The sequence below is a fragment of the Pseudophryne corroboree genome, chromosome 10 (assembly GCF_028390025.1).
Source record: "Pseudophryne corroboree isolate aPseCor3 chromosome 10, aPseCor3.hap2, whole genome shotgun sequence".
Lineage (NCBI taxonomy): Eukaryota > Metazoa > Chordata > Amphibia > Anura > Myobatrachidae > Pseudophryne > Pseudophryne corroboree.
Window position 1 is genome coordinate 76,970,738 of NC_086453.1, and position 21,717 is coordinate 76,992,454.

Here is a 21,717-nt window from a genome sequence, read left to right on the forward strand (position 1 = left end):
TCAACTCAGAATGACCCCAAAGGAGCAAAGATGTAGCAGGACACATCTGCACAACGGTTGCATATCAAATTGATCAGTGCAATCTAGCAAAGAAGTTTTGTCACTTCAGTTGTTTTATTTAAGATAATAAGATGCACATTTTGAACTAGAAGATGCTCAGCATGGCCCAGTCGCTCGGGATTTGGCTCACTGAGAGGGGCTGTTTTGCGTGACTGAGGCTACGGTGTATGAGATCATATCTGTACATTATCACAAATTCAGTCTTCCAATATAAATTGATGGAATCAAGTCAAGCTTGTCCTCTTCTCAAACTGGCCACAGATCTGATCTGCCTAACCAGACTCTCATTCAGTCTATACCACATTTGTCCATGGACAGTGGCTACCTAAAGGAAATATTGAACAATGAACAATACAAATGTTGCTGAATATGAAAATAAAGAATAATGTTTATAAGGACTTCCACTTTATCGCCAGTTATATGCAGTTGAAAGATTATAACTGGATGGCACTTGGGTTTGTGTCCCCGGACACAGGGCAGTAAAGATGCCCAGAACTCTCAAAGACATTCGTATAAGTTTCACTTTGTTCTATAAACTATAAATAGATCAAAAAATTATTATGAAAAAGAATAATACGTTTAACAAGTACAGTACTCAGATGCATGGAAAAGGTGTTCTTAGGCACAACCTAGCGATTTTAATTGCAATTGAGTATGTACCCATTTCCTGTGCATACGGAGGTTAGTGTATTTGCATAAGATGTGTGTTATTGGCAGAGCTACCAGGAAGCTGTGTAGTGTGTATGATATTACTCTGCAATGTTCCACAGCATCTGGTTATTAATTATTATCTCGCAGACCTCCCCTTAGAAGAAGTGAAACTGACTGGGACCTGGAGAGCACAGAACAAAGGTTCCAGCTTGGAGCTCAGGAGGCAGAGACTGCAGAATCAGACACAGACAGGGGGCATCAGCCATGGGTCTCTATAAATGTGTCCTCCCTTCTATGCTGATGCTGCTGATGGGAGTGGTGGTTCCAGGTAACATTTGCTGGGATTTATTGTGTGAAAATTTAACTATGTTGCTAAGTGAAATGTTTCAATAAAACACTGCTGGTAATTGACAAAAGTCATCAGGCTGCACAATAATTCTGTCATTTGTCTCATGTATGTAAGCACAGTGATGGTGATGCTGTATTATCCCCTGCAGGTGCTGTGGATGCTCAGGTGGTGAATGGAGCTCTTGGGGGATCTGTTTACTTAGATGTGACTTTCACATTCCAACCAAATACAATTATATGGAATTTTATCATGGCTAATGGTACCAGGATCCCAGTAGCTAACCTGCAATCTTCTGGAACTATACACTATTTTGGTCATTATTTGGGAAGATGTGAGTTGTATATGAATGGAAGCCTGAGGCTGGATAATATTACACACACTGATCAGGGGGAGTACTCAGTGGCTGCTCAAAATGCCGACCTTACAGAATTTGGTACAAAACAGCTTCAGCTCTACATCTACGGTAGGTACTAACCATAAGTTGTAATGTGCTCAATTCCCATTAAGTTTAATTTTTCAATGTGTATATAGTACCATGCCTGAGCAGGAAACTGATTAATAGAAATGTACTTTGTAACGTAAAATTATTTAAACAGAAACGCCATACAGTACTCTGCAAACAATATCTTCCTGCACAAAGCAATACATAAATGTAACCATAAAAGATTACCATTGCGTGTGCATATAGTAATAAAGAAGTATATATTATAGTATGATACAACTTCATTTATGTCTGTACTATATAAATCACTGCAATATGGAATGGTAGCTGCTCAATACCTCTTAGGTGCTCAATTTAGATATATTTTTTTATATGTGCCATATGTTGCCTAATGTAAGGTCACATGATAATGGCACATATAAAAATATATCTAAATTGACTTACATTAGGCAACATATATAGCCCACAGTGGGTGCTGTTATCAGGTAGCATTATGGGCCTCCAGTATCAGAGACGCTGTGAAGTTGGCCTGAGGACTTAAACATATTTTTGCAAATATATGTAATGAAGATCTCTGAACTTTCTATTACCATATAGCAGTGGTTCTCAAACTGTGTGCCTAGGCACTCTGGGGTGCCTCTGGGTGCTTGCCGGGGTGCCCTGGGTTGGTGGTCCAGGACCAATTCAAATTAATTACAGTCAATGCAATAGGCAAAACCAGTGCTTGTGGCTTCGAATCATAAAATATGTGGACAAGCAGAATCCTGTCCCTCACCACATAACTGAACCAAAGGATGACATATAAATACAATTTAATTTAATTTTCTGAATTTCTCAATAAGAAACTTTTGGTCTAGGGGTACCATAAAAAAATACTGAAACTCTAGGGCACCGTGACTTAAAAAAGTTTGGAAATCACCAGGGCCGTAAACAGATGTGTACAGTGGGGGCACCGCATATAGCGCTGCAGGTTAGGGGGCGCTGTTGGTGGCACTTGTCAATTATCTGTTTTAATTACTTTCACCTGCAGCTTCCCCGCTTTTTAAAGCCGAGCATTTCCTGACCACCCCTGTTTCCTACCCTGACCCCTTCTGTCGCTATCACCTTTACAACATTCACGAACCCGGGATTCGAACCCATTGCCTGTGGCATTGCAGTCAATCAATTCATTGAGCTATCTGCCCTTGCATAGAAAGCTAGAGAAGTCTAAGATAGAGAATTCTAAATATTTGAAGCTTACCTTGTACTTTGTGAAAAAAGGATCAGCATTGGGGTTGAGCAGATCTATGTAGGGTGTGGCTGCACACTACATAGATCTGCTCAATTGCAATACTGATTATTTTTTTTACAAAGTACCAGTAACTTCATATAGTGTTCATAGTTTTTATGCAGGATCAAATCGCTCAATGAGTAGGGTGTTTGATTAGAATTCAACAGGTTATTGGTTTGAATCCTGGGTATGGCAGTATATTGAAATGTGTTATTTAATAAAGGATATTGTAACTTAAATTCAACAAGATCTCAAGTTGGGTTACGGATGTTATTCCGGCAGGCGGGATGCCAGCTGTCAATATCCCAACAGCAGCATCCCGCCCACCAGAATGCCGGCAGCAGGGAGAGCGCTAAGAGTCCCCTTGTGGGCTCAGTGACTCGCTGTGCTCTCGACAGGATCTATTCCCACTGTATGGGTGTCGTGGACACCCACGAGTGGGATTAGCCTTGGTGCGCTGGGATTATGGCTGACGGCATTGTCGGACATCGGGATTTCGGCGTTGATATTCTGAACACCGGGATCCCGACAGCCGGCATTTTAACTGCATCCCCTAAAGTTAAGTGCATGAATGTGGTATACAGAGGATTTGTGTCCAAAGCCATTTTCTTGCACTTGCAATAGTCTAGAAATATGTGTTATTTATTTATATATATATATATATATATATATATATATATATATATATATATAGATAGAATATATATATATATATATATATATATACATACATATAGCAAAAGAATATGAAGAGGGGGTGCTTCATAGTGTAAAACCATTTTATTCAATATAAAAAAAACTTTAAACAAAAGCAGCACTTTGGGATGTCAAGAATCATACCGCATCTACCAGTGTGGGCTGGTTACCACATGGTTTAATGAAATTCCTCCCGGCAATTACCCAAACCTCGTCTCGTGGCAACTTGGACTCCTGCCTCCCGCACCTGGCTGCCAGCAGCGGTCACCGCAGGTCTGATCACCGGATCACTTGCTTCGGGACGGTGAAAGCCGGAGGATGATGACAATCAAAACGACTCCGCCCTAACGTGTTTTGCGCAGACTTGGTCAGAGGGCGGTGCCATTTTGACGCGACAACTAAATATTTATTGTCTGCATTAGCCAATCATTTACTACATCAATTCACAGGCACAACGGGTCAGTTTATTAAATACACTTAAGCTGCAGGTGTTATTACCTGAAGACTATGGGTTACCCCAATCCATTTTGTACTTATTTTTAAGCAGCGATTTGAATAATACCTTTGTACATAGTATTACTTAATACCACTTTTGTATCAGTTACAAGTTACATGTATATTCTGATCTGTCCCTTTGTTTACATTATAAATACATATACAACATACAACAAAAAGCATTTAAAAGATACTAATTATTTAAAAAAATATTTTTAAAAATGCTAGACCCACAAAGAATAACTCATCCATGTAGGAATTCATCTGCACTTCGTATCTACATTTTATACCGAAGATTACACTTTACAGCCAGTTCATTCTACTACATTAGATCCCAGAACTTTATGATTACGTATCTTTTGCTTCTTTATTTTTACTCATAAACACTAAGCACCTTGAACGCAATTATTCCTATTTGATGATATGAGGAACCATAAAGATGAGTGAGCTACTACAATAAAAAGAATCAAATAAACGGGGTGATTTCAAAGCCTTCATTCAATCCCTTAGGGGTTAACGTATCAAGTGTTAGTATCCAATACGTTTCTCTTTTAAATAGTTCCTTTTCTCTATCACCACCCTTATACTGAACACGCTGAATACCTTTGTAACGTAATTTACTTGGGTCACTATCATGATATGCCTGAAAGCAATATAATATTATGAGTTACATGAATTGCAACTCCACGTTTGTGGTATATATATTGAGTTGCCCCTGTGGGTACGTATATGTAGGCAAAACCAAGAGAATGTTAAAGATACATATCTTAGAACATATGCAAAATATTAAAAATAAGGTGGCGAATCATAGTGTGCCACGTCACTTTCAGGCATATCATGATAGTGACCCAAGTAAATTACGTTACAAAGGTATTCAGCGTGTTCAGAATAAGGGTGATGATAGAGAAAAGGAACTACATAAAAGAGAAACGTATTGGATACTAGCACTTGATACGTTAACCCCTAAGGGATTGAACGAAGGCTTTGAAATCACCCCGTTTATTTGTAGTAGCTCACTCATCTTTATGGTTCCTCATATCATCAAATAGGAATAATTGCGTTTAAGGTGCTTAGTGTTTATGAGTAAAAATAAAGAAGCAAAAGATACGTAATCATAAACTTCTGGGATCTAATGTAGTAGAATGACCTGGCTGTAAAGTGTAATCTTCGGTATAAAATGTAGATACGAAGTGCAGATGAATTCCTACATGGATGAGTTATTCTTTGTGGGTCTAGTGTTTTTAAAAATATTTTTTTAAATAATTAGTATCTTTTAAATGCATTTTGCTGTATGTTGTATATGTATTTATAATGTAAACAACGGGACAGATCAGAATATACATGTAACTTGTAACTGATACAAAAAGGGATATTAAGTAATACTATGTACAAAGGTATTATTCAAATCGCTGCTTAAAAATAAGTGCAAAATGGATTGGGGTAACCCATAGTCTTCAGGTAATAACACCTGTAGCTTAAGTGTATTTAATGAACTGACCCGTTGTGCCTGTGAATTGATGTAGTAAATGATTGGCTAATGCAGACAATAAATATTTAGTTGTCACATCAAAATGGCACCACCCTCTGACGAAGTCTGTGACGAAACGCGTTAGGGCGGAGTCATTTTGACATCATCATCCTCCGGTTTTCACCGTCCCGAAGCAAGTGGTCCAGTGATCCGATCTGCGGCGACCGCTGCTGGCGGCCAGGGGCGGTAGGCAGGAGTCCAAGTTGCCACGGGACGAGGTTCGGGTAATTGCCGGGAGGAATTTCATTAAACCATGTGGTAACCAGCCCACACTGGTTGATGCGGTACGAGTCTTGACATCCCAAAGTGCTGCTTTTGTTTAAAGTTTTTTATATTGAATAAAACGGTTTTACACTATCAAGCACCCCCTCTTCATATTCTTTTGCTAGATCCATTCACCCAAAGAGTTCCGGGGACACAGAATGAGGCTAGCAGCAGTCCAGAAATTCAAAGTGGACTTTTAGTGATCATTGTTTGTATCAGGTGGAACACTGAATACACATTGTGGCTACAAGTGTGGATTTAATTCATTTATCAAGCAGAAGTGAATGAGCGCAGAGTCCACATTGTCCTTTTTGTCTATATATATATATATATATATATATATATATATATATATGTGTGTGTGTGTGTGTGTGTGTGTGTGTGTGTATATATATATATATATATATATATATATATATATATAAACGTGGGAAGGGGCATCATAGCATGGGCTTTCTCTGGGATCAATCTTGTCATGCTCCTTCACCACAGGGCATTATTTATTTATTTTTTAACAGTTTCTTATATAGTGCAGCATATTCCGTTGCGCTTTACAATTAGAACAACAGTAATAGAACAAAACTGGGTAAAAAAGACAGACATAGAGGTAGGAAGGCCCTGCTCGCAAGCTTACAATCTAGGCATGCACCTTATGTCCCTATTGAAAAAAATAAGGGGGGGGGGGGAATGCCAATTCTCTCTCTGGCACAGGGCACCAAAAAGTCTAGGTACTGCTCTGGGAATCACTGCCATATAGTGTAAAAGTCTTGTTACTGATGCCCCTTGGTGTGCTGGGCAATTATTCCCCCACCACTTCCCCCCCTTTGTTTCTATATAAATCACTGGCAAGAAGTAAATAGTTAGTGGTAAGAAGTAAATAATTAGAAATAGGAGGCATGATGGGGAGTTAGGGTGTGTACACACAGTGAGATCCTTGCTATGCCCGATTTTCACTTGCGATTTCCCTTGAACTCCCTGGAGCCTAGATAGCACAGATTTTGACTAACTTTTATTGAGATCTGTACTATGGCCCTCATTCCGAGTTGTTCACTCGGTAAAAATCTTCGCATCGCAGCGATTTTCCGCTTAATGCGCATGCGCAATGTCCGCACTGCGACTGCGCCAAGTAAATTTGCTATGCACTTAGTAATTTTACTCACGGCTTTTTCATCGTTCTGGCGATCGTAATGTGATTGACAGGAAATGGGTGTTACTGGGCGGAAACAGGCCGTTTTATGGGCGTGTGGGAAAAAACGCTACCGTTTCCGGAAAAAACGCAGGAGTGGCTGGAGAAACGGGGGAGTGTCTGGGCGAACGCTGGGAGTGTTTGTGACGTCAAACCAGGAACGACAAGCACTGAACTGATCGCAGATGCCGAGTAAGTCTGAAGCTACTCAGAAACTGCTACGAGGTGTGTAATCGCAATATTGCGAATACATCGTTCGCAATTTTAAGATGCTAAGATTCACTCCCAGTAGGCGGCGGCTTAGCGTGAGCAACTCTGCTAAAATCGCCTTGCGAGCGAACAACTCGGAATGACCTCCTATGTGTGCTTACGATTTTGGCTTATGTGAGATTTTGGCTTATGTGAGATGTCATTGACATGTGAGATGAGCTAGACAGTACACTGATCTAGCAAGGATTAAGTTGCCTGCACAGTCTATCTTTTCTTGCGATGCCGACCTGGCGGGACCGCGCATAGGGATCGCAAGGTGACTTTCACCTTGCGATCTGCACTAACTTTTTTTGCGATTTTGACTATATAGTCAAAATCGAAAGAAAATATCTCACCGTGTGTACACACCCTAAGACTGAGAAAATTATGTGAAAGACAAATACCAGTGCAGGAAATGTATGAGAAAGAAAAGTATATGAAGAAGAATTTGAAACAGATTTTGCTAATGAAAGAATGTAATATTTTAAATCATTAATGGATTAAGATGTTTAATTCTAAGTGATGATCAGCATAATTTTGTTCTGTTAACACCATACTGAGGTACTGTAGCACTAAAAGTGAAGGGTGCACAATGTTCAAACCTTCCAAAGTCATATAATTTCTAGCGATCACTGTAACACAGGACAGGTGCAGTTAAGCAATAGTAGGTTACCTGTTGGTAAGCCATTAAAATACAGCAAGCTAAGCAGCAACCTAAGTAAAAATGTAGCTGAAAACTGTCTCAAAAGAAAATGTGTCCCTATTCTAGTATATTACTGGCACACTTTTTTCATGGCACCTAAGGTAATGACCGAAGGCACACTGATAATTCCAAAGCTATTGTATATGCTACATTTATTACAAAATTAGGCTTTCAATTAGGCTAATTCAAAAAATGGATCTTTAATCAGAAAAGAACGATATAGGAGTTCTGAAATGTTGGATTACCAAGGAGACTTAATTTCTTTTATTTGCGTGTAGCCGTTCTTGCTCCATTACATTTGCCCACATTGCTGAATGTGATAATTGGAGGGCACTAGAAGCAAAAAAACAAACAAAAAAAACCCCCTATTTGTCTAGTAGTGCTGCCTTTTATATGTACTATCTGTCTGTACTATCTGTCTGTCTGTCTACTAATTTTATAAGAACAATGGGGGTCATTCCAACCTGATCGCTCACTGCAGTTGTTCACAGCGCAACGATCGGGTTCGGAATTGCGCATGTGCCGGTGCCGCAGTGCACCTGCGCATGCCAGATGGCCGAAGGCCGTCGTTCCCTAGCGATCGCCTCTGCCTGACTGACAGGCAGAAGCGGTCGCTGGGCGGAAGGGGGCGGTGCGGCAGCGTTTGGCCGCCATTTTGGGGATGCGGTCCAGCCAACGCAGAAGTGGCCAGACCATGCAGAGGGTGGGCCGCAGCAGGGGCAGCGACGAGCAGCTCCTGGTCAGCCACAGGAGCTGCTCTGGCCGGGAGTTACTCAACAAGTACACAAGCATCACTGCTGTGCGATGCTTTTATACTTGTGCAGGGGGGGGGCGGACAGACATGCGGGGCGGGCTAGCTCTGTGCTGGGCATCCCCCCGCATGTCTGGGAATATGATCGTAGCTGTGCTAAATTTAGCACAGCTACGATCAACTCGGAATGAACCCCAATATGTCTGTTGGTTTGTTCCAAGTTGGCATAAAAACAACTAAATTGATGTTGAGGAACACGGCATAACTTTGTAGTGGGAACTCCATGAAATACTTTAGATAGCAGAAGAACAGTACTTATGTATGGGTATACACTGTATAAAGGTGCACTTAGAAATTCATTATTCAAAATGTGCTATATGGTTTGGTTAGTAAGGAGGAAGGTGTGGGTGATTACCATACTGAAATGTGTTGAGCTGCTCATTGTACCTATTGTGTCACTCTTCACTTGATATTCGGACAAGCAATATTTTTGTGGACATGACTAAGACATATTTACCGTTGTTTGGAGATCCAATATGGGACTACTTGCTCATTCAAAGACTACATGGACCTGCTACTACAAACAAACATGGTAACATTGATCCACTGGTTGGATATTATACTGGAACTGTTCTCCTTTATATGCACCTCTTTATTTATGCCAGAGTTGGGGAACCTTTGGCCCTCCAGCTGTTGTTGAACTACACATACCAGCATGCCTTGCTACAGTTTTGCTATTTGACCATGCTAAAACTGTTGCAGGGCATGATGGGATGTGTAGTTCAACAACAGCTGGAGGGCCGAAGGTTCCCCATCCCTGATTTATGCGTTGGTGGTTACTGATTGAGTTTAACCATATGATTACACGACCTGGATCACCAGAGTTATTTGGATCATAGGCAACCCAACTGACACTAGAGCCTATTTGCAATACAGGTGAATGTAATTGGTACAATCCATTACCTTGTGTGCATGAATTGTCTTTTAATATACTTCTTGTTTAAGTATTTTAATGTTTACGAAATATGGTATTTTATTCACCAAACCATATTGCACATTCTGATTAATGAATTTTTAAGTGCACCGTTATATATATCCACAAGCACTGATCTTCTGCTGTACTTTTTTTTAGCTGCTATTCCCTTGCATAGCAGCTAATTGACATGTTTCGGTACAGTATTTTTGTTTGCTTTTGTTTAAACTCTTAGAAATAACCTGCACTTTGTTTCATCTCGATCTTTCAAATTAAAGCTGAGCAATAACAAAAACAAAATTTACTGCCATTATTAATGCAAGAGATAGGTGTGGCACAATGCGCACTTCTGGTAAGGGGTGGGGCACAACAAATTTTTGTAAATTGTAGGAGCCAGCTAAAAGTTTAGGAGCCAGACCATCATCCATGACCAAAATATATTAAAACTTGTATAGACCACCATACATGGCCCCTTCAGTAATCATCAGATGCCCACATGCCCATACCTGTCACCAATACATAAAATGTCACACAGTATGCACCAAATTGATAATATGCCACACAGTATACCCCAATTGAAGATGTGCCACACAATATGCCCCAAATTGATATAATGACACACAGTATACCCCAAATTCATAGTATGCCATACAGTATGCCCCAAATTAATATTATATCACACAGTACTATATGTCCCAAATTGATATTATGCCACACGGTATGCACAAAATTGATATCATGCCATACAATATGATTCAAATTGATATTATGCCACACCCAAATGCCCCAAAATCATAATATGTTACACAGTATGCCCCAAATTGATATTACTGTATGTCACACTGTATGCCACAAATTGATATTATGTCACACTGTATGCTCCAAATTAATATTATGCCACATGGTATCCACCAAATTCATAGTTATTCACACAGGATTGCCTCAAATTGATATTATGCCACACAGTTCACCCCAAATTCATAGTATGCCCCACTGTATGCTCCAAATTAATATTATACCACACAGTACTGAATGACCAAAATTTATATTATGCCACCAAATTCACAAGGCAAAATATCATCATCCCGCTGTCTGATTCTCACGGATTTTGCATTCCACATAAACAGCCATTCATTGCCACCATTTTCACTCTGGACTTGGAGAGTGAGGGAGACAGACCTCTGTGTCTCTGTGGGTGATGGCATTAGGTAAGCTCAGTCTGTGCTCTGTAGGGGTGCTGTTCCTGTCACTGTAGTGTACCTGGGCTGTTAAGAGTTCTGTCCTGGCTGTCACTGGTGTTTCATGTGCTGTTAGGGGTGCTGAAGTTGTATATGGGTGATGCTGTCACTGTGTTGTACAGGGGGTAGTGGCACTATCCTCCTGTATGCTGTGAAAATACAGGGGTGCTGGCTGTAAAAAATATGGGGTGCAGTGAAAATAAATGTACACTGACCCTGTCTTGTATGCTATAAAAAAATCTGGAGGGCAGTTAAAATAAATGTACACTGGCCCTGTCTTGTATGCTGTAAAAATTCAGGGGTGCAGTAAAATAAATGTACACTGGCCCTGCCTTGTATGCGGTAAAAATTCTGGGGTGCAGTAAAATAAATGTACACTTGCCCTGTCTTGTATTCTGTAAAAATTCTGGGGTGCTGCTGTTAAAATAAAAGTACACTGGACCTGTCTTGTATGCTGTAAAAATTCTGGGGTGCAGTGAAAATCAATGTACACTGGCCCTGTCTTGTATGCTGTAAAAATTCTGGGGTGTAGTGAAAATCAATGCATACTGGCCCTGTTCTGTATGCTGTAAAAATACAGTGGTGCTGTTGTTAAAATACAAGTACAGTGGTCCTGTATGCTGTAAAATACATGGGTGAGGTGAAAATAAATGTACGCTGGGCTTGTCTTGTATGCTGTAAAATTACAGGCGTGTTGTGAAAATAAAGGGGTGCTGGCACTGTCCGCGGTTGTGATGTCTAGGCCTAACCTTCAAAACACTGTACGGGAAAAGGAGGCTCCTACCACCATTTGCATGCCCTCTGCAAGTGCTGGGAGGAGCACTGCCAGTCCAGCTGCTGATATTGAGATTGAGGATATCACTGTAGAAGTTCACCAGGATGAGGAGGATATAGGTGTAGCTGGTGCTGTGGAGGAAGTTGACGATGAGGATTCTGGTGGTGATGTGGTTTGTTTGAATAAGTCACCAGTGGAGACAGTTGTTAGTCCATGGGATGAAAAAGGCCATTGTCATGCCTGGGAAAAATACTAAAAAAGCCACCTCTTCGGTGTGTAATTATTTCTTCACAAATCCGGCAACAGGTGTCAAGCCATCTGTTGCCTTTGTCAATCCATAATACATAAGTAGTGGTAAGGATATTAAACACCTAGGAACATCAGCGTATTCATCATAAGTCATTGTCAAGTTCAAAAACGTTGGGTAATAGTGTAACCAGTCTACTGATACCTAAATGATGTGGACTGTTTGAATATTATTTCTCTGTGAGGCTGAGGATATAAACACTAAGGGGGGGATCTGAGGATAAGGATGACATCTTGCCATTGTAGAGCCAGTTTGTGCAAGGAGAGATTAATTGCTTGTTGTTTTTGGTCGTAGCCCAAACAAACCAATCATTTCAGCCACAGTCATGTGGCAGACCATGTCACTGGTTTGTTAAAGTGTGCATGTCCTGTTTATACAACCAAAGGGTGGGTGGGAGAGCCCAAAGACAATTCCATCTTGCACCTCTTTTCTTTGCCACATCATTCCAGGAGTGCTGCTCATCTGCCCTATCAGTCCAGGGGTGCTGCCCCACTGCCATTTAAGTCCAGGGGTGCTGTTGTCTGCCTGCTGTGCTGTGTATTTCTCCAGGGGTGCTGCCTATGCTGTATAAATCCAGGGGTGCTGACCTATAATTCCAGGGGTGCTGCTGATCCTAAGTTTAAATGAAAGCCTAGAATAGATATGAAACAAGCTTCAACATCACAAATATATTTGTGAAAACATAGCCGCAAAGGTGGAAATGGAAATTGCTATTTTGACAAGGTGTTTTTTAATAAAGTGGGGAGAGACCTCATTTGTGGCCAAAGTCAGTGTGACTCAGAAGAGACAGAATCATAATCCAGTGCCACTGCCAAAGAGGTAAAAGTGAAATGTTTGCTGTAGCATTAGAGAGAGGTTCTTCTCAATTATTTAATGTTAGGTACTCACTCAAATGAATGGCTCCAATTAGTCAACCTTAATTTTGATTTATTATTGATATTCCACATTTTGGGATTATTTATTTAGAAGATGCGCATTTGTTGTACAGGGATCTTCTTTTCCTAAGAGCTGCGTAGGGTTATCGCAAGACCTCGCAGTGTTAGAAGAACAGAGTTTCAGTGATCTTGCATTGCATCAGCTTTCCATTGCACTGCAGCACTAGATGGTCCAGGATCTCCAGTGAGGCACAGTTACTGAATAAGGCCCAGTATGGAGTCATGTGGTGATTTACAGCCAGGAAGATGTCTGGCTTGCCAGGCTAAGGCATGCTGTGAGCACAGAGGTTAGCATTGCTTCCTTCCACAGTCCTACTTATAGTAGGAAATTATTTTCGACTGTAGAGTGGTAAGTGCCACTAGGGCAGGGGCTCAATAACAAAAAATTCACTACAAAGTACTGCTTAATACTGTACCGAACTCACCCAAACTTAATTTGCCCATCCGGGGCTGCTGTGAGGGCTCAGGAGGGGCTGCTAAAACATCTAAGGGGCTGCTTTATTTAAAAATTAAATATGAAAAAAATAAACAAGCACACAGGTATGCTCACATGCGTGTAACTGGGACACACAGGTATGCTCACATGCGTGTAACTGGGAGCTGTGGAAAACAAAAATAAGGCATCTGCCACAAAATATGTAAAAAAACTGCAATAAAAAATGGAAAAAAAAAGAAACCCACGAGATTTTCACAAAATAAATCTCCAGACTCCGTGGAGGGGAAAATATCCAATTAATAATTATTGTTTGCTTGGTTGAAGCCCTTTCTGTTCCTCACCAATATAGGAGAGGAGGTGAAAGCCTGTGTGTTGTTCCTGATTGCGTGTGCCTCTCTATTTTTTTATTCACCTTCTTGACACTGTCCTCTTCCTCTTGCCTCTTCTCATAATGTGAAAAGTCATCAAAGAAGAAGGTGATATGTTTGTAGTCAGCTATGATTCTGAGAACTTGGCAAGCTTTTTCCAGGGGGGACCACCTGTCGCTGAAATGATGGGTTTATTAAACTGTGCATGTCCTGTTTAAACAACATAAGGGTGGGAAGGCACTGGGTGGATGGGAGGTTTCAAGACTATTCCATCTTGCACCTCTTTTTTATCTTTACATTATGTGCTGTTTGGGGACTAGTTTTTAAATCTGCCATCCTGTCTGCCACTGCAGTGCTACTTCTAGATGGGCCAGGTGTTTGTGCCGCACACTTGTGTCGCTTAACTTAGTCATGCAGCTACCTCGGTGCAACCTTTAGGCCTAAAAACAATATTGTGAGGTGTGAGGTGTTCAGAATAGACTGGAAATGAGTAGAAATTAATATTATTGAGGTTAATAATACCGTAGGATCAAAATTACCCCCAAATTCTGTGATTTTAGCTGTTTTTATGTTTTTTTCAAAAATCATTCAGATCCAAAGGGTGGTTTTGGCAAAACCAATCCAGAGCCAAAACATGAGTGGGGATCCAGATCCAAAACCAAACCACAAAACCCGAAACGTGCCTTCCACACACCTCTAGTTAAATAGCTTTGATAAGTAGCTATTCATGTTTAGTTATCCTTCCGGCAATGCAATCCGGTCTCCACGGGTCCGACAATCTAATCTTCAGCTGCGGTTCTCTTTTGCCATGCATGGAGTCAGCCAGTAGATCCCTGTGCGCATGCGCTGTCAGCTGAGCTCCCGGGAGGCTGCAGGGGCTGCTGAGAGTTCAGGGGGTGAAGCTAGTACCGGGCAGAAAGCAGGGAAGAATTGTTTTGCACTGATTTTCAGACTGCGCCATCCTGAGATGGTGAATCTGACACACTGGAGAAGCAGAAGGCAGAGCTTTCCATTCCTTCATGAATCGCACTCACCATAAAAAAGTATGCAATGGTGATGCGATTCGGGCACGGAGCAGGGCTGCCGCTGGAGACGTCAGGAACTTCTGCATGGTAACCCGCTCTGTGAATAGCTCAAAGCAAAGAAACGCCCTGTTTTCCCCAAAACAGGGCATTTCTCTGCTTTATGAATAGACTCTACTATTCTGAGGACACAAACCCACATGTTTTGACAGCAAATTGAAATCCACACAGTAAAAAAGCATATTACTGTACATAAACTCATGTTGGGCTGAAAATTGTCAGCTTGCTGTAAACTGTTGTTTGTTGGACACCCATTGTGGGGTATTCGGTCAGAATGTCAACATTCAGAATATTGAGTTATTGACAGTCAGAACGTCACACCATAATGTTGACATTTTCTGAATGTTGAGACCCAGAATGTCAACATGGACATTATTTCCATATGTAACATGACCACATACAGATAGGTCGACATGTTGATTATGTCAACATTGTGTATGACAACAATCAAAATTTTGACATAACATTTGAGTTCTAGGTTAGAGTTATGTTTAGGTTTAGGCTTAGGCTAAGGCTAAAATAATGAAAAATGCTATGCTGACATGTGTCAACATTTCTTTATGTCGACATGTTACAAAGCAACATAACTTCCATGCAACATTCTAATTGTGAATGTTGGCAAGCAGAATGTAGATAGTCCAGGGTTAGGGTTAAGCTGCAGTTTACAGTTAGGTATAGGTGGTGGTTACTGTAGAGAAAGGGTTATTGTTGCAATCACCTGAAAATGCTGACATTCCTACTGTAGACATTCACCACGCCAACATTCTAATTGTAGACATTTTGAACCACACCCCAGTATACCTACATGTACACAGGAGAGCATAAAATAAAAGGACTATGAATGTTCTACATAATAGACAGGCTTGGATTAATACCTGATACTGCTCCAATTTAAATTGTCTCTCTAAAACAAAGAATCAACAATCACAGGTTGGAAAGATACAAGTAGCCTTAAAATGTTGCATTTTTTCTCCCCATGGGAATTTATTAAAGATTTCCAGTGAATCTTTAAATGACATTCACTTTCTGTAAGGTATTACCCATGTTGTGGGTTCCTAATGAAAACATGGCAAATACACTGTTGCAAATAAGCTGTGCTGTCACTCGCTATTGTATCTGACATATATTGTTTAGTATATGAGAAAGATTACTTGAAATCGAAGTTGAAAAATCTTTAAATATTCACCACCAAAGCAACATTTCATACTTTTATTGATGGATCTTTAATGTCACCTAAATACACAAGGTTTCATTTAAAAATTATATTAGATATACACCAATAGACTAAAACAGGCACACACAAAAATACATCACTGATTTTTATTTTGTGTTTTGTTTCAGTTTCCCTCACTGATCCAGATCTCGTGGTCAATGCATCTGATGGTCTTATTGATGGCAAGAATGTGACTCTCCACTGTAACGCTGGCAATCAGAATGTATCTAGCTACGTTTTCCATAAGGACAAGGAGAACGTCTGCTCTAAGCCCCATGTGACCTGCAGGGGGGCATTCCTGGACTTCCAGCCAATCACAGGGAATGACACTGGTACCTACACCTGCACCATCCAGAACCCGGTCAGCACCAGAACCAGTAACTCTGTGCATATATTTGTAACAGGTAAGTCTGATGAATGACAGACATAGGGCCTAATTCAGACCTGATCACAACAGCAAAAACTTTCTCTAATGGGCAAAACAGATGGGGCAGATATAACATGTACAGAGAGAGTTATATTTGACTGAAATCTAAATTGTGGTGTTAAAATAAAGCAGCCAGTATTTACCCTGCACAGAAACAAAATAACCCACCCCAATCCAACTCTCTCTGACATGTTATATGTGCCCCACCTGCAGTGCACATGGTATTGCCCATTACAGAAAGATTTTACTTTTTGCAAACAGGTCTGAATTAGGCTCATAGTACACACTGATCTCTTCACAGCCCCACTCATAGAAGATCCATGTGCACTATGACGGGGCTGTGAGGTATCCACAGTGTGTGCTGTGAGGTGGGTTGTAAGCTGTGATGGGGTCTTTGTTATATGAGAGGGGGGTTGTAAGCTGTGAGGGGATCACTGTGCTGTAAGGGGGTGTATAAGGTGTAAAAGGTCAGTAACTGCTGCAAGGGGGTACAGGGAGCTATGAAAGAGTCAATGAGCGGTATTCAATTCTTTTCACCCCCTTCCACACCCATTCTGTTTCTGCTGATGGGTATGGTATTATCATTTTAGCTCGCTACACCAGGGGTAGCAAGGTGACTAACCCTTTACACAAGTAAACCTGATTACTATGGGCGCAATGTGCGCAATAACTGGTATCACTTTAGAAAAGGAGATTGGGCATGATACATTTGAATACGGCCCAATGTGTTTATCATCTGCTGATTCGCTCTGTCAGTCCCTCCATTGGTTGCCCATATTCTATCGTATTCAATATAAAATACTTCTACTCTCATATAAAGCTATTAACCAAACTACACCAGCATATATCTCTTTGCTTATCCCAAAATATCTCCCAACTCAACCTCTCCGCTGTGCACAAGATCTGCATCTCTCATCTACGCGGATCACTCGCTCCCGTTCACAATTGCAGGACTTTCTTCGGGCAGCACCCACCCTATGGAAAGCCCTCTCACACACTATAATACTCTCCTCTAGCCTCCAAACTTTCAAGCTTTCCCTGAAAACTCACCTATTCAGGCGAGCCTATCAAATTCCTGAATAGCCCACATGACCTTCAGAAGCATTCATATCTAATTACATCCCGTCAGGACGGTCGTTGCAATCTGGTGATTGCTATGCTATAGATAGAGCCAATGCCGTAACTAGACATTTTAGCGCTGTGTGCAAGAAATTGCATCAGCGCCCCCACCCCCCCCCCCCTTACGCAAAATAGGGGCAGTGCATGTCGCAGGCGTGCGTCAAAAATATAAGGGCGTGGCTTCATGGGGAAGGAGTGTGGCCACAAAATATTACCAATTTATATTACTGTGTACAGTAGTATCCATTATTCAAATTACGCTGCAAAGTAGCGCCACTACACCAGGTAGAGCCCCTTTTTATACACTACGGCAGCAGTCCCCCTTTTTACACATTTCGGCAGACAACATCCCCTTTTTACACATTACGGCAGACAATCCAACTTTTACACATTACAGCAGACAGCGTCCCCTTTTTACACATTACGGCAGACAGTCCCTCTTTTCACACATTACGACAGGCAGAGTCCCCCTTTTCACACATTACGACAGGCAGAGTCCACCTTTTACACATTACGACAGGCAGAGTCCACCGTTTACACATTACGACAGGCAGAGTCCACCTTTTACACATTACGACAGGCAGAGTCCACCTTTTACACATTACGGCAGACAGAGTCCACCTTTTACACATTAGGTAGACAGAATAGATAGGTAGATAGGTAGAATGATGGGAAGCACATCCCAGCATTCACAGCAGCGGCGGCCAGCCTATGTGGAAGGAGAGGGACAGCTGCAGTGGTGCCGCCACCAATTACAGTGCACTCCAAAGCTGCTGCTCCTCTCCTCGCGCACACAGGCGCTTTGTAATGAGTCAGTTTGACTCATTACAATGCCTCTGACTAAAGACCCCTTGGAACGGGTATGCGGCCAGTTGCGCCCTCAGGGCGACTGCGCTGTGTGCCAGACACACCTAGCATACACCTAGCGGCCCTGAATAGAGCTTATCTTTGTGTATCCTTCCTTTTTCCCTATAGATTGTAAGCTTGTGAGCAGGGCCTTCCTACCTCTATGTCTGTCTGTTACTACCCAGTTTGTCTTATCACTGTTGATTCCAACTGTAAAGGGCGGGCATTTGGAAAGTTGTTCTGGTGTCCCACAGTCCAGTGTGTGCATGACGGGAGGCTGTGTCATATGCGCATATGAAAGAGACAACGCAGAGTCCAGAGTGGCCGGGGTGGTAAAGAGGCGGATCGGGAGATGAGAGAACTACAGGGAGTGAAGGGCAGTGGGTGGAGAATGCAACGGGAGTGCAGAGAGGGGTGTTTCCGCAGCGGGAGAGGTTAGTACATCCCACCCTGTATTTGAAAAATGACAGGATCTTGTTGGTTGGTAGTTTATCTCTCTCCACTTTATCACTTTCCAAGGCTTAGTACTTCTGCCCCAAAATATAACATTATAATGCCCTCCAGTTAATTTTATATCACATTACAATAAGCAGGTCTAGGGGCGTAACATAACTAGATATATTGTAGGCCCCAAGGCAAAGTTTGTAGGGGCCCCTGTGTTCCACCCAGTAGTGAAAAATGTACATAACACATGTAGCTTTGACAGAGATGGTGGGCCCCTCTCAGCTCTAGGCCTCATAGTAGCTGCACTGCCTGCACCTATGGTAGGTACGCCCTTGTATGTGGCTCTGAATCAGCCCGCAAATGAATATGCTCTATATGTAATTAGACAGTAAGTGAAATTATTGTACTCGCTAAACAAGGAATAAACAAGTACAATAATATGTATTATTAACATTGAAAGGACCCTATTCTGGTATATTGTATTGTATTGTATGGTTTTGTATTGAAAGGACCCTATACTGGTATATTGTATTGTATTGTATTGTATTGTTTTGTATTGTTTTGTATTGAAAGGACCATATACTGGTATATTGTATATGGTTGCATGGTTAAAATACTGTATGCTACATAGTGCATGTGTCTTCATACACCAGGCGTCTTTACACCACACATTGCGAGATGCCTGGTTTGATTCAGCCATTCAAAAGGTGTAGCCAGGGGCGGATTGGGAACAAAAAGCGGCCCTGGAAAAATTTGTACTAGTGGCCCCACATCGTCAGCACCAGAGGTGTAAGGTCTAGCCATGGGCCATGGCAGCAGCTCCCTCCCCCCAAGACTTTCCAGATACTCGGCATGTCCAGCATCAAGGGGGAAGTTAAAAAAAATAAAATTAAATTTTATGAGCACATTATATGATACACCTTCAGAATTTAGGAAACTATATAATTCTTTAGAAAGATATATTTTCTTTCTTATTACACCAACCATATCCCAATCACTATTCACTCAATCTTATGTCAGCCAAGCAGGCAGACAGAGCATACACTAGATCATCTGCAATCACAGGCTAAGTGGCAAAGTAATTTTCATATATGCAAATTATTTTGCATCTTATTCATTATGTCTATAAAGAGGATCACATGTCCTCAAACAAAACAGGCCCCATGGGTGCGTCGGCCCACCGGGAATCTTCCCTGTAAACCCTATGGCCAATCCGCCTCTGGGTGTAGCATACCATTTTTTTCTTTAAATTTGTATCTTATTCACATTGTAGAAGCAGTGAAACACCAGAGATGCCAGGCTGTGACTTTAACCTCACTGGAATTAGTGCCTAATTCAGACCTGATCGCAACAGCAAAATATTTCTCTAATGGGCAAAAACCATGTGCAGTGCAGGTGGGGCAGATATACATGTGCAGAGAGAGTTAGATTTGGGTGGGGTGTGTTTAAACTGAAATCTGAATTGAACTGTAAAAACAAAGCAGCCAGTATTTACCATGCACAGAAATAATGTAACCCACACAAATATAACTCTCTCTGCCCATGTTATATCTGCCCCACCTGCAGTGCTGCATGGTTTTGCCCATTAGGGAAAATTGTTGCTGTTGCGATCGGGTCTGAATTAGGCCCTTAGTTTTAATCACATACACAGTTGCAGATGAAGCACAATAGAACTTTGGGGTAAATTTACTAAATGGGAGTTCTATTTAAGATGGGATGTTACCCATAGCAACCAATCAGATTCTACTTCTCATGTATCTAGCACCTTCTAGAACACAGGTTCTCAAACTCGGTCCTCAGGACCCCACACGGTGCATGTTTTGCAGGTCTCCTCACAGAATCACAAGTGAAATAATTAGCTCCACCTGTGGACCTTTTAAAATGTGTCAGTGAGTAATTAATACACCTGTGCACTTGCTGGGTTACCTGCAAAACATGCACTGTGTGGGGTCCTGAGGACCGAGTTTGAGAACCACTGTTCTAGAAGATAATACCTGGAATCTGATTGTTTGCTATGGGCAACATCCCATTTTAAATAGAAACTCCCATCTTAGTAAATTTACCCCTTTGTGTGAGAAAAAGTCACGGCTGCTGCATTATAGCACTTTATACACAGATTCAGACTCATGCACAAATGTACAGTACATTACAGATCACATTGATCAGTATAATCTAGCAAAGTATTTCTATTACTTACTGTTTGATTTATGTAAATAAAACAAACATTTTGAGCTAGAAAGATGCTAGGCGCAGCCGAGTCGCATGGGTACTGGCACATAGTTTGGAGCATCTGAAACCACAGTATATGGGGACACATCCGTACAGAGCATATATGGGATAATGCTCATTTATTGTTAAATTTAGTATAAGAAGTCAGCTAGCAGCTCTGTGACATAGAGTATTTTTTTTAATTATGATCATTACACAGTTTCTTTTGTGATTGATTAATGTAAGAATCTGAGTATGTTGTTCTACAGCATGTGCCAATGTGATCTTTGTGTTGTCATCTCCAGTGCCGGTCTCTGGGGTGAACCTGACCAGTAACGCATCAGATTCGCTGGTCTGGCCAGGAATTACTTCAGTTTCGCTGAGCTGTTCAAGTGGTGGTACAAATGTCAGCTTTTCCTGGAGCCTACAGGGGGCACCACTGCCTCTTGACCACCGGTACTATCTCACCGAGAATAACTCCACCCTCATTATCAGCCCTGTCTCAGCCAATGATAACGGAACCTTTACCTGCACAGCTTCAAACTCAGTAAGCAACAGTACCAGCAATGGCGTGACGCTTACCCTGGCCTGTGAGTAATACAAGGAAGATTTCTATGCAGTAGATATATTTTGTTACTGTTTGCTGTTTTCCAAGTGCATCATTGTACATAATAGCCTATGCAGTTATATACCATAAACCCC

At 41.4% G+C, this 21,717-nt stretch overlaps 1 protein-coding gene across 2 annotated transcripts in view; it reads left to right on the forward strand.

Annotated features, from left to right (window-relative positions):
• Positions 1-815: 815 nt before the first annotated feature.
• The window catches only part of LOC134966062 (carcinoembryonic antigen-related cell adhesion molecule 1-like), a 78,865-nt gene continuing 57,963 nt past the window's right edge, over positions 816-21,717 (forward strand). For both annotated transcript variants that reach the window (XR_010188578.1, XM_063942527.1), the window contains exons 1-4: positions 816-1,039; positions 1,209-1,523; positions 16,100-16,375; positions 21,321-21,605. Coding sequence is in view for 1 of the 2 variants with exons in the window: in XM_063942527.1 (XP_063798597.1) it covers positions 976-1,039; positions 1,209-1,523; positions 16,100-16,375; positions 21,321-21,605 (940 nt within the window). In the remaining variant the exon portion in view is untranslated. The remainder of the gene's footprint in view (positions 1,040-1,208; positions 1,524-16,099; positions 16,376-21,320; positions 21,606-21,717) is intronic.